This window comes from Leucopleurus acutus (assembly GCF_964270905.1).
Source record: "Leucopleurus acutus genome assembly, chromosome: 1".
NCBI classification, from domain to species: Eukaryota; Metazoa; Chordata; class Mammalia; order Artiodactyla; family Delphinidae; genus Leucopleurus; species Leucopleurus acutus.
The window spans coordinates 195,320,011-195,336,525 of NC_139142.1; the positions used below are offsets into that span (position 1 = coordinate 195,320,011).

The following is a 16,515-nucleotide window of genomic DNA, read 5'->3' on the forward strand; positions in this document are numbered from 1 at the left end:
AACAGTTTGCTCCTACCTAGCTCTCAGGAAGCTTACAGTCCCGCAGATTCCCCAGTAGACAACACAGTGCAGGGTCCATAGAACCTGCATGATGGGTCCATAGAAATGTTTGTTGAATAAATGAAAAGAAAGCACCATAATTAATATTTGACATCGGACTTAGCAAGGTCATATATATTATAGGGCCCATGTAAGTTAAGCAGTAGCCTAGAAAAATTTATATTTTCTTCTTGCAGTTCTAAAAACCATTTTAAATGAAAAAAGGAAAGTGCACAGAATTATATGACTTTATCCTAATTAACTATGCCAACTAATTCCTCTGAGCTTTGCTAACTAGTACTGAATCGAAATCTTGATGTGACTAAGGCTGCAACTAAGTAGAACCACACAATAGACTCTTATGGACAATGTAGACCTCAGATGTGTTACAAGAAATAAAACATAATGGCCCTACTATTTAGACCAGCCTTCATAATACCTGTTCACAATTTGTCTCATCTGTGTAACCTAATATCAAACAAACTATACCTCAACCGAGTTTCTGTAACCATAGCTTGGAGACAAGAAAAGGAACTGCTTCCATACTAGGAGGCAGATGGTGTTGGCGGTGGGGTGAGAAATAGCCAGAGTCTGGATGAATTCTGAGCTCGAGCCCCTACAATTTGTAGGCTTCTGGGTTTGCTGGATACGCGTGCGATGTGAGAGAGAAGGCTCAAGGGTGTCTTTTCTTATGTTCATTTCACACAGCCAAGGTCCTGCATCTCCTGCCGTCTCCTGGGCACCTGATCCTGCCGCACAGCTCTCCATCTCCACTGTTCTCTTGACAGCATGGATGGTGAGTCCTAGCTGTTTTCTCAGTTCCTCTTTGTTTCATGGAAAATCACTCTTGTGTTCATGGGCTTGTTGTTACTTATTCCACTTATAAAATAGTGAAAATCGCTGCCCTCCCCTCAAGCACTGTCTGAGTGTTTCGAAAGAAATCTCACTTCAGTCAGTGAATGTTATTTGTTTTAATCAGGTGAGATTTCTGTTCCTGACAGCACTGATTGTCTTTCATAATAACGGTAGTTGACATGTACTTACAATATGCCAAGCACTGCTGGAAGATCTTACGTATACAGTTGGCCTTCCATATCTGTGGATTCAACCAACTGCACATAGAAAACATTCGAGAAAAAACATCCAGAAAGTTCCAAAAAACAAAACTTGAATTTGCTGAGAGCCGGCAAGTATTTACATAGCATTTTCATTGTATTAGGTATTATAAATCACCTAGAGGTGATTTAAAGTGTATGGGAGGATGTGCATAGCTTATATGCAAATACTACGCTATTTTATATAAGGGACTTGAGCATCTATGGATTTTGGTATCCATGCGGGATCCTGGAACACATGCCCTGTGAATACCAGAGATGACTGTATTAACTGATCTTACCCTCACAGCAACTATTTTATAGACAGGAAGACAGATGTCTGAGTGACTTGTCACAAGTGAAACTGTCAGAGGCAGGGATTTGAACCCAGGCAGCCCACGTCGGAGTTCACATTTGATATTGAAATCTGTTGAAATGGTTTCAGTCTAGCTCTGACTTAAATTCTTATAGTGCTTTTAAATTTTGTTCATCTTGCAGGGATGTGTGCAAAATATTTACCTAGCAAAGTGATGTTGCTCTAATTAGCAGAGCTTAGCCTGAGAGCAGCACAAAAATGATTGTGCTGGCTGTGAAGAGACCCTAACAAGTAAAATGCATTATTTTTCTGGTTATGTAATTTTGTTTATTATTTTTCAAAATTTTTATTGGGGTATAGTTGATGTACAGTGTTGTGTTAGTTTCAGGTGTACTCTGGCTGGTAATTTTAAAGCCCAAGTTTGTTACACTTTGCCTTTTAAAAAAATTAAAACCAAACGTTGAAATTCATCGCACTGTGATAATATGTGAGATTCATTGTACCATTGGTATAATGATAGTTTCCTATTTCTTAAAATCACCAAATTACCTATAGAGCCATTGATGTAATACAAAGTGTAACTTTTTGATGTGAGGTGGTCATGAGAAGAAGTGGTGAATGGGTCCATGTTCTCTCAGAAATCACTGTATCTAAAAAAAGTCTCATTTGGCTGGCATGGCTTCACAATTTGGTCCAGTACAGACGAAATCAAAAAGTTTCCTGGTGCTGGGTGCTGTTGAACAACATCCATGTTTACTTGCTAGTAGAGAGAGCAAGATAATAAAAAAACAAGTAGGGAAATATCAGGTAGTTGGTAAGATGGGAGGCGCTGGAACGAGCTTGGATGCTGAGAGGAATGCGCCAGGAGACAGGGAAGAACCGGTGATGTGGGAGAGAGCTGGTGATTGTCACCCGAAGTCCTGGAGAAGCTGAAAGTGGGAACCAGTGTCTAAATGGAGGAATGGGCCAGAAATAGGACTCGACACTTCATCTGTCGTCGCTGGAGGAAAAGCAGAGAATACAGGTTCAGGTTTGGTAGTGAAAGATGATGAAGTCTGATTGCTTCTATGTTTTTTCCTATAAAATACGAAACAAGATCAGTCAGCCAAGATTAAAGTGGGAGGAGAGGGCATCAGAGGTTTAAGGAGAAACGTGTGAAGGAGTTAGAGAACAGGAAAGCAAGTGTATCGGGGAAGTGTGAGGATTTTTAAGCAGTATTGACTGCCCGTTTGTTATTGGCGGTGTATATTTAAAGTTAAACCAGTCATGGTGGTGGGTCTTTGTTCAGGAAAGTTCACCAGGTGGAGTGCAGGCAGGGACGTGGTGGCCTCGGATTTCATCAGGGTTAAGAACCATGAGGGCAAGAGAGACAAGCAGGGGAGTTAAGAAGCTTTAGAAGGCAGTGATTGTAATGATAGAACATGGATCCAAAGTGAGGAGATGGGGTATGAGGGTGGTAAAAACACTGTAGGAGGGTCGATGGATTTGGACATCTTTTTTTTTTTTTTTTTAACTTTTATTGGAGAATAGTTGATTTATAATGTTGTTTAGTTTCAGGTGTACTGCAAAGTGAATCAGCTATACATATATTCACTCTTTTTATTTTTTTTTTCTTAAGATTCTTTTCCCATATAGGCCATTACAGAATATTGAGTAGAGTTCCCTGTACTATACAGCAAGTTCTTATTAGTTATCTATTTTATATATAGCAATGTGTATATGTCAGTCCCAATCTCCCAATTTATCCCTCCACCCACCCCCATTATCCCTGGCAACCGTAAGTTTGTTTTTTCCATCTGTGACTCTACTTCTGTTTTGTAAATAAGTTCATTTGTACCCTTGTTTTTTAGATTCCACATATAAGTGATATCATATGATATTTGTCTTTCTGTGTCTGATTTACTTCACTCAGTATGACAATCCATCCACGTTGCTGCAAATGGCATTATTTTGTTCTTTTTTATTGCTGAGTAATATTCCATTGTATTGAATATATATATGTACCACATCTTCTTTATCCATTCCTCTGTTAATGGACATTTAGGTTGTTTCCATGTCCTGGCTATTGTAAATAGAGCTGCAATGAACATTGTGGTACATGACTCTTTTTGAATTATGGTTTTCTCAGGGTATATGCCCAGAGGTGGGATTGCTAGGTCGTATGGTAGTTCTCTTTTTAGTTTTTTAAGGAACCTCCATACTGTTCTCCATAGTGGCTGTATCAATTTACATTCCCACCAACAGTGCAAGAGGGTTCCCTTTTCTCCACACCCTCTCCAGCATTTATTGTTTGTAGATTTTTTGATGATGGCCATTCTGACCAGTGTGAGTTGATAGCACAGTGTAGTTTTGATTTGAACATCTTAATAAAGTGCAGGAGATGGCGATGGGAGCACTAGAGTGAGTTGGCAGAAGGATAGGATGTGGGGATCGGAGTGGGATACTTGAAGTCAGGATCTCAGAGGTAGGCTGTACCTTTGCTGTGATGACACGGAATGACCTTGGGAGTAAGTGGCTAAGATGAGGGGAGGACAGGACCATTGAAGGTGAGGTCAGGAAACCGAGAGACGAAGGCATTGCCTAGATCATCCTTGTGCAGGTTGTAGTGACTGAGAATGGTGACAGCAGTAGAGATGGAGGGGAAGAGGGAGGCATCCAAAGGGAAATCAGTCGGTGACAGCAACCAGGAGGGGATCTTGATGAAAAAAATCTTCTGTCATGAACTGTGGCTTGAAGAAAGTTAAGAGGGGGCTTCCCTGGTGGCGCAGTGGTTGAGAGTCCGCCTGCCAATGCGGGGGACGCGGGTTCGTGTCCCAGTCCGGGAGGATCCCACATGCCGCGGAGCGGCTGGGCCCGTGAGCCATGGCCGCTGAGCCTGCGCGTCCAGAGCCTGTGCTCCGCAACGGGAGAGGCTGCAACAGTGAGAGGCCCGCGTACTGCAAAAAAAAAAAAAAAAAAAAAAAGTTAAGAGGTTCCAGAGTGAACAGGGATAAGCAAAGAAGACATCAGAACCCTGGAGGTGATCTCCAGATATCTATTGCATGCTTAGTGTGTGCTGGACACTGTTCCAGCATTTGCAGTGTGGATGATTAAAGAACTTCCACTCAAGAGGGTCACAGGGCAGCCAGATTTTTGTTGTAAGAGCAACTGAAGATATAGGAAATGGGCTGGTAGTAGATTCTTTTGGGTCCAGAGAGCAGATCCCAGGAGTTTGGGAGCAAGGATGGTGGAAGATGGGGTCAGTATAACATGGAGAAGACAGATGATTTGGGGTGGTGACCGAGGTAAACTGGAATGGAAGGCATCACGGGATCAGCCCTGGTTCTCATGAAAAGATGGGTTCAAGGCCCAGAGTGTGGAGCCACTAGGCAACCTTTTTCACCTGTGGCTCCCAGTGGTGTGGGCACAGGCCTCTTCCAGGGTGTGCTCTTTACAGTAGCTTGGAACGGGAGAGAGAGGAGGGCCTCTTGGCTCCGTTTGGGGCTGTGGTGATCTCAGCTGGCGCCTAGGGAGTCTCATGGGCTCTTCTCTCTTGCTGCACCCTGCAGTCTTGGAGTCTTTGTTGACTAAGCAATTCAGCCTAATCGTTAGGCAACCCCTGACTTTAAGCTTTAGACTCTTTCATCAGATTCTAGGCCTTGAGTTTGGCTATTGGCTCATTTCCTTCTGGTAAGGGAGCATAGAGCAGTGGAAAGGATATTGGTGTACTGATCTAGAGATCTCCATCCTAACCCAGGCTCCTGTGCTGACCTTTTCACCATGTGATCCTGAACAGACCCTTAACCTCTCTAGGTTTCAGCCCCTGTCTTTCGAGCGAGGGGGTGCATCACATATTCTTAATGTTTTTGCTTTAAATGCCTCTGATTTTATAAAGGAATCATGCCCAAATAGGGGAAAAAATGAGCAAACAAAACAAACAGATAAATCAAGAAAGAAGAAATCCAACTGGCCAGTAAACATAAGCAGTTCTCTACCTCACCAGTAATCCTGGAAATGCCAATCAAAGCAGCAAGCTACCTTTTAAAATCATTCATCAGATTAGCAGAACATCTTAGATGATGTACCAGATGTTGGTGAGGTAGTAGGGAGAAACTCTCACAAATGTACAGGAAGGTAGATACATGCTTGCAGCCTCGTTTGTAGTGGGAAAAAATTAGAACTAGCCCGTTTATTGGAAAATGGCCTTTATTGGAAAATGGGTGAGTAAAACGTGATACAGTCTTACCGTGGAATACTATACAGCAGTTGAAAGAAATAAACTACAACTATATTTTGATTTGGATGAATCTTACATGCAATGTTGAATGAAACCAGGATAGGAGTAACACGTACAGTATGAAATAATCTATATAAATATTTTTAAAGCAACCTAATACTATGTTAATGAATACTTATATATTTATGTTAAAAGTATGAAGAATGGCCTCGAGTGGTATAGCAAAATTATGACAGTGATTGCAGTGGGGCCTGGAGCCAGCCAGTGGTAAGGAGTTGGGACAAGATTTGACGTGATAAACCTTTTAAACTTTTTTTTTCCCCAGCCATTTAATGTAAAAGCTAAAAGCAAACATGATAAAATGTTAATGATGGCTAATTCTGGGTGACAGGATATGAATACATTTAATATAATGCTTTGTAACTTTCTATAGTTTTTAAAAATTGCTCAGACGATTAAAAAGGGAGGGAATATATCCATCTAGAACCTAAATGTATACTTAGCGTGTTTTTCAGTTATTCCCTTGTGGGTTGAATTTCGTTTGCAGGAAGTGTCTGATTAGCTGTAGTAGCACAGGTAAACAGATCTAGCCCAGTGGCTGCCCCACGGTGGTCACTAAGCAGATACTGGCTCCTGCTTTCTTAGCCCAGTGCCCTCCAAGAAGCACTTGGGGAGAGCAGAGGTAGAAACAAGAACAATACTTATACCAGGCAAAATGGTGAATCTGCCGAGTCATTTTAACTGCCTTATGAATGTTGAATGTTTTAACTCTGCTTGTCAAAGGCTGTTTTTCACAGGTAGGCTTTCTTTCTTTGCTTTTTCTTCTTTTTCCCATAGGGGAGGAGGATGATTTGTCTCTGCTGACCGCACTGCTGGAGGAGAATGAGTCGGCCTTGGACTGTAATTCAGAAGAGAGTCAGCCCTTGACCCAGCAAGATGGTGAACCTGATGCATTCGATGAGCTCTTTGATGCTGACGGTGATGGTGAATCTTACACAGAGGAGGCTGATGAGGGTGAAGTGGAAAAGGCTGAAGACCAAAAGGAGAATTTGGATGCCCTCTTTGGAGACATGGATGACTTAGCAGATGAGGAAGAAGCTCCTACATCGCAGTCAACGCACAGCAGGGTCCTCCCTGGTCCTGCCCCCAGTCAAGGGAAAACGAATCAGGAATTGCAAGGTGCCCTACCACTTGCTTTCTCCAATTCCTTTACGGTAGCCCTGATGCAGACCGCCCATCTGACAGCTTTCCTCAAAGTAGCTGCCGCGTCAGGGGTAGAGATGAAGGACTTTGCCAAGGACATTGGACGAGTTAGTGGAGCAAGCATTTAAAGCCAGCATCGGAGGGTACAGAGGCCCCCTTATGTCAGGGTCAGCCAGGTGTGACTGATCCTTCGCAGAATGGCTCTAACATTTCTCACGCTCATTACAGAAAAATAATACTTCAGGATTTAGCAAAGGGAGCCAGGGACAAGACTACAAAGCAGCTACACGTTCTACTTCAGCAGAAGACCATTTCTGAACACTCACATTGAGGACTGCCATTTCCTTATTCCTGGCGTCTTTCTTATGTATTTTTAAATTACAGTAAAATTCTGCTCTAATCAATGGGCTGTTTCTTCTAATACAGGAGCCAGCATTTATTATATTAATTATGGTACTTGATTTACGAAATAAATATAATCATTTCTTGACTCTTAAGAACCTGTCAACCATGGACATGTATCTGTGATTATCTGTCAGTAGTACAAATTCATAACCAGCTTTGGTATTAGAGATTTGATTACTGGAAATAATCATGTTTCTTTCTCTGAGGGGACTCCTTCGAAGTGCAAAAGTTAATTGTGAGTTTTCGGTATGTGATTCTATTGTGGGTCTCAAGGTTGTGGAGGTGATGGGTGGACATCAAAAATCATTTCAGCACTTTCATCATGTATACTATTTTCTCTGGTCTGGTTCTTAAATCAATATATTTTTCTTCCCTAGATGAATTAAGGAAGTTGCAAGAGCAAATGAAGTCCTTACAAGAACAGCTGAAACTAACTACAATTAAACAGCCTGCAAGTCCAGCCCGTCTGCATAAAACCCCAGGTAATCAGACTAATTCTAAGGATAGTATGCATTTCTCTTACGAAGAAATTATAACATTACTTCTGCATCCAACTCCTGGTAAAACGGTTTTTGAGCCCCTTTCTAAATTTTCTTTACTAATTTCTTTTACTTTTAATCGAGTAGATAAATCTCCACGTCCCCCTCTTAAGGAGAAGAAAGTTCAGAGAATTCAGGAGTCGTCGCGTTTTTCTGCAGAGCTTGACGTCCCTACTCTACCAAAACCCAAGCGGGTGGCTCGGACACCAAAAGTTTCACCTGCAGGTGTAGTACTTGAGGCCTCCCTGGTTTCTCACTGCTTGGGTTCTGTTTGCAATATATTTTGGCAACGTCATGTATGTGTGTATGTGTGTGTGTGTTTTGGTGTATCTTACCTGCCCATTGAGAAAAGTAAGTTTCCTGGGAATGGAAACCATATGCTATACTTCCTAATCTTTCTCTACATCTCAAAGTGCTTAGAAAATCCTTAGGTAGAGAATAGATATTTAACTAAACGCTTAGTGGATTCAATATTTTTTTAGCTCTTATAGTCCTATAGTTGACTTGAATTATAGTCAAGTATAACCACTGGGTTGAGTTCTTATGCTAGCAGTCTAGAGATTTAATCTTCAGACTGTGAGACTGATCCCCTTATAAAATGATCAAGTTTTATTTGAAGCCAGGTTGTTTTAAACCAGAAGGTCCATTCTTTAGAAAAGGCTTCTTTGCCAGGAGTATAGAATGGTACTCAAAATCCTATTTCAGCACGTACATATATACGCACAAAATAAAATGAAAAGGATTTATAAGCTCTATGTATTGGTTTTGTCGTACTGCCTTTTTGCCCAAAGTGATTCTTTGGAAGATCTAAGACAAAATGGTCTGGAAATAACATAGTTTAGAGTAAGCAACATTTTATTGATCACACATGTTCAGAGAGGCCCTTTTCATTACAATATGATACATATGGCTCAATAGGACGGAATAGCTGTGGGCTCCTAGTGTTCGTATTTATTTGACAACAAATTATATATTCGATGTATCCACTTATTAATAGTGTTTATCCCCTTAGGACCTTTGGTATATTACTAAGCTGTTTTATTAGGCAATGTCCAAAGTTAGGTTTTGAAGGGATGGATCAAGGGCATGGTTTCTGGAGATTCTAAAGTTCTAGGGTTGTCCTGGCCCCTGGCTTGCGAGAAGTGATCCAAAGTCGCTTTGAAGGTAAACAACAATCTTACTTAAGAGAGAGAGATTTTATTAAGGAGAGTACCCAAGCTTTCTGACCCTCAGGAGCATTATCAGATGCTTCTAAAATATGAAAAGTAACCATGTCAGAATACCCTGGGCCCCCTAATTACGCCCCCCCCCAAGTAAAATGGGATTGAAATGAAATGAAACAAGAGATAAGAAGACAAAGGGGAGCTAACTTTGGATGTTTTTCAGGTAGAATTTGACCCTGTGCATACATCTCCACTAATTACTGGTTTCTGTAGGAGGTCTCTACCTCCCTTATGGAATCTTCTGCAGTGCTCTGTATATGGTGAATACTCAGTAAATGGCTTTGCCCAGAGGAACAGTGTTTTAGAGCAGCACTGCTGCAGCAGCCACTGGCTACATGTGGCTAAGTAGATTAAATTAGGCATCATTTCCTTAGCTACACCAGTCAGTTTCAAGTGGGCAGTGTCCACCTGTGGCTGGTGGCCGCCACACTGGACAGCGGTGCTATAAAACATTTTCATACACGGCAAGCTCTTTGGACCACACTGCAGATCTGGGGGTAGTACAGAAATGGTCCTGTGGGCTTGCTTTGTTCTCTCAAGATTTGGTTATTGCATATGTTGATTAAAAAAAGAAGCAATTCCATTTAATGTTTAGTTATCAGTGTGGTTTTCTTTTTAATGTTTATGTTCATTTTTTAGAGCCCCAAAGCTCATCTTTCAAGATGACAAGTGCACCCTCCCAACCACTCCGAACAACTCCTGGGAACAAGCCTGGTGGGATGACGAGGGATCAGAGTGCAGGGACCCCCAGGAGCTCTGGGGAAACAACTCAGACAGTCTCCGTGGAAGCCTTCTCCGGCCTGAGGCTCAGGTCAGTAACTGTAACGGGCCTCTCACTCTGCTCATAGGCCCCACTAGATGCCTCTTCCTCCTTCCTAGGGACCTGGCGTTTCAGAAATAGTGTGTTTGTACCGCAGATCCGCATAAGACCTACAGCTCTTGAACTTGACCATACTAGGCCATCAGCACTGGGTTTGAACCATATATTTACATATGAATGAGGAAAACTTTCTCTTGCTTGTGTAAAGAATAAAAGATATATGTTCATAAAAAGAGATCAGTAAATAATAAGTACTGTATTTAATCAGAAACTGATGGAAACAGTGATAGAGACTATTTTTAAACACCTAAAGGTATATACAGTTTAACCAGGATAGTAGTATCTTCTTACAGTTGATGTTAAGAGAAATAGCTGCGCTCTTTTTCTTCCTGATAACTTTTAAGGCCAATTTATATTCTGTGTATCTTTTCCATGGAGAAATTAAGATATTCAGTTAAAATAGGAATAAATCCCAGGATCAGTTCAGGGAAAAGCCTGGACTTTTAAATCTTCTGTGCTCTGCATCACTACTGCCTTGCATCTCCATTATTACTGCTCTTGAAGCCCGGGGCAGAGCAGTAACCCTTAACTCTGAAACCCGATTGCCTTTAGTACTGTCTATCTGAGTAGCCAGGTGCAACCCCTCTAGAAGACCTGAGCTGTCAATCTAAAATAAAACTGCTAAGCTCTTAAATAGTTTATTATTAAGCAGGGGGAGAACAAGTGACTGCTAACATGCAGTAGAAGTTTATTGTAAAGACTCCGTACTCTCCAAAATTGGGGGGAAGATCAGTATCTTAATTACATTTGAGACAGTGTCAGAGGGACAGAATACAGTAAAAGCTCATTGAGGGGGCTCAGGGTTCTTTTTCAAGGTAAACGTGGCCCTCCTGAGATGATACTGCCTTTCCCAGTTGAAACTCCCTACAGATAATGAAAGACGTTGCTGATGTGAGCGTGCTGAACGTTTGAACTGTATGGAAGTAGATGAAGTTGAAACACTCAGCCAAAGCTTCTGAGGGGCCTACAAATTTAGCGGATTGCAGAATTGTTTGAGTCTCTATAATTGTTCTACCTGAACCACAGAACCTAGAAATACTCGGAAGGATCACTGCCTGATAGTAACCTATTAACTTACAGAAATAAGGCAAAGAAAGGATTTCTTCACCTATGTCAGTGTTTGCCTCCTGAATATTCTTTATTGTTCAGAGGTAGCTCTTGGACTTTCTATTCTAGAAGCCTTCTGAAAGAGTCAGAAAGCATGTTTTTACCTGTTTTCTCTTGTCCTTGAATATGTAATATGATCAAACATGGAACAGATGTTAATATGCTACTAGAGAAAAACAATTTGCAAATTCATGAGTTTTTAGCCACTCATTAGGAAAAAGAATATATTAATTGAAGCTAGGTTCAAAGCTTTTATTTATTATGTGAAAAGGTTGGCTTAAAGAAAACTAATTAGAAATAGTAGAACTTCTGAAATTCTTACAGAATTGATGGAATTGAAATATCTTATTTGCTTAAGCAATTCATGATTTTGTATTAAAGTCAAGAGATTATTTTTAAAAGGATATTATAACTTTATATTAGAATTCATAAGAACTTAAAGAATTTGTGATCTTTATTTTCTACAGAGGTCCCAGTTCTAGATCCAAGGAAAAGCAAACCTAGCTTTTAAAATTATCTCTCTCTTTTTTTTTTTTTTTTTCCGCACTGTGCGCCATGTGGGATCTTAGTTCCCTGACCAGAGATCAAACCGATACCCCCTGCAGTGGAAGCACAGAGTCTTAACCACTGGACTGCCAGGGGAGTCCCAAAATTATCTCATTTTTATCTGCTGTAAAAATATGTGCCTTGTCCATTACTACATAACTACACCTCTCTGAAAACAGGTGCTTTAGAGATTTCTGCCAATTACATCTGTGCTAACCAATTTGCTACAGTGCCAGATAATCTCTTTTTAGAATAATAATCTACCAATCGCTGGTTTCTTGACCCAGGAAGCCTCGAGTATCCTCCACAGAAATGAACAAGAAAATGACTGGCCGAAGACTGATCAGACTATCTCAGCTCAAGGAAAAGATGGCAAGTGAGAAGCTGGAAGAAATAGACTGGGTGACATTTGGGGTCATATTGAAGAAAATCACTCCACAGAGTTCTAACAGCGTAAGCCATTTTATTGATTTCTCAGCTGTTTCATCACAGATTGACAGTGGGGACTCATATGTTCTTGATTTGTTACCCAGAGCCCATCAGTATTTCATTTTGAAGTCATTGCTAATAAGTTCCCAAGTTGCCACAACATCGTTGGGTTGGTACCCGAGGGGGAGATGTGTAAGGAGGGCCCTACTTAAAGAACATCTGGCTGTACAGGCTTCTTGGGCTTTTTACTGTCCATGTCATTCTTTCTTATGTCACTTGTCATTGTTTGTTGATGCATGTAGATGCCCCAATGACACTGCAATCCCTTTTGTGCAAGGGAAGCAGGTCCTCAGAGAGGCTGAGTTCACAGATCCTTTGGAAGCTTTACTAGGTGTAAGATGTCAATTGCAGTAGTCCTGAAATTGCTGACTTGTGCCAGTACAGTATGGTATATTTAATTTGATGGATATTGCAAAAGATGTAGCAAGTTTTAAAATAACAGTTGACTGAGGCATAACAGGAAAATTTTTATGGCCTGACAAGTCAGAAAATGTGGATGCTAAGCCTCGTTCTCCACTTAGCAGGAGTTGTAGCCTTAGGGTGGCCCTGAATCTTTCTTTGAGGACCTCCGTTTCCTTACCTGTAAAATGAAGGAACTGGCTTTTGATTCAAAGGCGCTCTCTAAAATACTGCAAATAATCTTGCTCAAAACTAATTCATTCTCCAGTTTAGATCTTGGCCAACCTTAGATTTTTTTATGAGTTCTGACACGAGGGCTTGAGTTTCAGATTCTGAATCCTGCTCTAGCTCTGTTCTATCTCGCTGAATGTGAACAAGTCTGGTTTTCATTTGGTTAAGTTCCTAATTGCATCACTACTGGCTATAATGACATGGAAATAATAGGTGTGAAATTTATCTGAACTCCTCTGTACAAATCCTTGGGAGAATAATTAGAATACTTGAGTCTAGGCGATAGCTCACCATAACCTGTAACCATGCCCACTCTGGGCTGCCTCTGAAATAGCTTGATTCAATGTTGTGTGAATTATTTTGTTTAAAAAAAAAATCTGTAAACATGGAAGATGTTCATATTATAAATGGGCAGCATTTTGAGTTGCACTTCTTGATATGTCATAGTATTTCCAAAATTTTACAGTTAAATACAACTAGTTTTCTTTAAATGATGCTTTTTTCTTCTAAGCTAAGCAAAGATTTAGAAACATTAAGCTGAAACCTCCTTATTAATATTAATAACAAAATCAGTGATAAATAATATTTACAAAATTTATATTAGTAAGTTCTTTTTTTAGTGAAGTATAGTTGATTTACAATGTTGTGTTAGTTTTTGGTATACAGCAAAGTGATCCAGTTATACATATATATATTCTTTTCCATTATGGTTTATTACAGGATATTGAATATAGTTCCCTGTGCTATACAGTAGTAGTCCTTGTTGTTTAAATATTTTATATATCATAGTTTGTATCTGCTAGTAACAAGTTTGCTATTGGCTTGCCTTTCTTCACCTTCATTTCTAAAATGAGAAGAGTCATACCAAAACCTAGAGAAAGGATTAATTTATAATTAACAGACATTCTGATGATTACATATTCAGGGTGGGTTATACTTAGATATTTTTCCACAGTAGAACACTCGAACAGTAAATGGGGACATTGTAACCCATTGTTCAAAATTTATTAAAAATAAGAATAAATGTTTGCTCCAGGGGAAAACATTTAGCATCTGGCGACTGAATGATCTTCGTGACCTGACGCGGTACGTGTCACTGTTCCTCTTTGGAGAGGTTCACAAAGAACTGTGGAAGACTGAACAGGGTACCGTCGTAGGGCTGCTCAACGCGAACCCCATGAAGCCCAAGGATGGTTCAGAGGAGGTAAGGCTCTGTTTCCGTGATTTTTTTTTTTTTTTTGGTCTTTATAACTTAGCTGAGTTCTATCACAAACATTTATATTGGTCTACCTCCAGGTAATAAGTCAAGCTTTTATATTCTTTTGTCTCCATTAAACTGGTTTTTTGTTTATTCATCTACCCCTCACCCACCAATATTCTGAATTTCAGACTACTCTAGAGTATTTCATAACAACTTCTTTCATTATATCTTTTCAGGTTCGTTCCAAGGTTCCTGTAATTCTTTCAACGCTTGGGCTCAGGTTCCCTTAGATCTCCCATGAATTTCCATGATGGCATTGAGAAGCCAATGGTTTATAGCTGAGGGAACTGTTTTCCATTTGTTAGTACAATCATAGCTGCAGCTTGTGAATTTTCATTTTTAAAGTGAATTTTCATCTTCTCAAGCATCATTAGAGTTTGGGTGCTACCTACTGATTCTCTAGTAAATTGCAAACTTCGATACAGTATGAATAGCAACAGTTTCTCCACTCAAGCCAGCAAGAAGCTACTGCTTCTGTTGTAGACAGATTATTATATCACAAGGAGTGAGAGACTAAGTTATTTCATTCCTTGCTTTCACAGAGAAGGGCAGTAAGTCTTCATTTATTGGTTAAGAAGGTGTTTGGCTACAAATAACAGAAGAACTTCACTACAGTTTCTTTTTCATAGTAAACCCTGGGGTTCATTTTTCTTATATAATAAAAAATCCAGACATAGGCAGTGTGGTGATGCCAGGGCTGGTGTCCATAAGTCTCTCAGCCTTTTCCTCTTAGTCACAAGATGGCCGTGAAGCTCTAGCCATCATATTTCCATTCAAGGCAGGAAGTGAGCCAGGCTCCTTGCTCTGCTTTTAAAGGAAAGCAGAAGCTTTTCCAGCTACCTTCCCTGCTGACTCCTGCTGAGTGGAGTCACATGACCACCACTAGCTACAAAGAATGCTGGGAAAACTGGGAACTGGATCCATCATCTAAGGCTGAGCGTTTGGATTCTGATAGCAAACACGGGAGAAAATAGACAGTGGGTGGAGAATTAAATGTGTCTTCTACACCTCCCATTTCTACACCTGTCTTATGGAACACTGGCTTCAAATTCCAGTGCACTGATAAAAAGGATAAAAAGCTTCTTAACTTGCGCCAACTGTTGTTATATCCATTCTTGCTGTTGAAAGGCCATACCTTTGTCTGCTTTTAACTCCAACTCCCCCATTTTTCTACAGGTGTGCTTATCTATTGATCATCCTCAAAAGATCTTAATTATGGGGGAAGCTCTTGACCTGGGAACCTGTAAAGCAAAGAAGAAGAATGGAGAACCGTGTACACAGACTGTGAATTTGGTAGGTTTCAGCTTTGTTGGGGTGGTTTTTGCTAAAGACAGAAACTAATAGGAATAAATTATAGGTACTTCACCTGTAATGACCTGTTTGGAACTGAGTTTCCTACATAACAAGAAGCATCAAAGTGAGAAAATTGAATGTGTGGTTAATAATGGCCAGTTTACAAAGCTGAGGGTGCGGGAAAGATTTAACCTCTTAGGAAAGTGATCTTTTATTGCTAGCTGACTAGGAGGTATAAGAAAGATAGAATTTTAATTTGCCCTCAATTCTTTCTAGTGGTGGAGATTAAACACTAATGATGAAATATGCCGAAACCTTATTTTAGTCAATACTTAACTCTATTATACCTTTTCTTAGAGCTTTCTTTTTAAAAAAATAAATAAAAGCTTTATTGAGATAGAATTCACATACCAGACAATTCACAATTCTAAAGTGCACAATTTAGTAACTTTTAATATATTCAGAGAGTTGTGCAACCATCACCACTATGTAATTTCAGAACATTTTCAGGACCCTTCCAAAAAACCCATATCCATTAGCAGTCATTCCCCACTCTTCTCTCTCCCCAAGCCCTGGCAACCACTAATCTACTTTGTCTCTATAGATTTGCCTATTCTGGACATTTCATACAATGGAATTGTATAATATGTGCCTTTTGTGTCTGGCTTCTTTCACTTAGCATAATGCTTTTAAGATTCATCTGTGCTATATCCACGCTACAAAGCCATTTATTAGCACTTCATTCCTTTTTATGGTTGAATAATATTTCATTGATGACCACACTCTTTTTATCCATTCATTGGTTGATGGACGTTTGGGTTGTTTCGCATTTGACTGTTACGGGCAATGCTGCTGTGAACATTCACGTACAGGTTTTTGTGTGGATGTCCATTTTCAGTTCCCTCGGGTATATATAAGCCTAGGATGGAATTGCTGGGTCTTATGGTAACTCTATGTTTAGGCTTTTGAGGAACCACCAAACTGGTTTCCAAAGTGACTTTTACATTCTCCCCAGCAGTATGTAAGTGTTCTAGTTCCTCCACATCCCGGCCAGCACTTGTTATTGTTTGTCTTTGATTGCAGCCATCCCAGTGGATACTATCCATCTAAGTGGTACTTCTTAGAGCTCTTTGAAAGGATTAAATGACAGATTTTGGTTTCATCTCTTTTTGTTTCCCTCATTCTTGTCTAACAGATGAACTAGTGAGCAGGACATAGGAAGGAGGGAGATGGTTGGAAAAAGAGGTCTCAGGGGGAGTACTTGACAAATCACT

At 40.2% G+C, this 16,515-nt stretch overlaps 1 protein-coding gene across 1 annotated transcript in view; it reads left to right on the forward strand.

Moving 5' to 3' along the window:
* Nucleotides 1-4,672: 4,672 nt before the first annotated feature.
* Nucleotides 4,673-16,515, forward strand: part of MCM10 (minichromosome maintenance 10 replication initiation factor) — a gene marked incomplete at both ends in the record, with an annotated part of 28,508 nt that continues 16,665 nt past the window's right edge. The window contains 8 exons of the mRNA XM_082837508.1: nucleotides 4,673-4,733; nucleotides 6,503-6,844; nucleotides 7,651-7,755; nucleotides 7,900-8,037; nucleotides 9,675-9,846; nucleotides 11,856-12,021; nucleotides 13,724-13,891; nucleotides 15,125-15,241. Coding sequence (XP_082693634.1) covers nucleotides 4,673-4,733; nucleotides 6,503-6,844; nucleotides 7,651-7,755; nucleotides 7,900-8,037; nucleotides 9,675-9,846; nucleotides 11,856-12,021; nucleotides 13,724-13,891; nucleotides 15,125-15,241 — 1,269 coding nt within the window. The remainder of the gene's footprint in view (nucleotides 4,734-6,502; nucleotides 6,845-7,650; nucleotides 7,756-7,899; nucleotides 8,038-9,674; nucleotides 9,847-11,855; nucleotides 12,022-13,723; nucleotides 13,892-15,124; nucleotides 15,242-16,515) is intronic.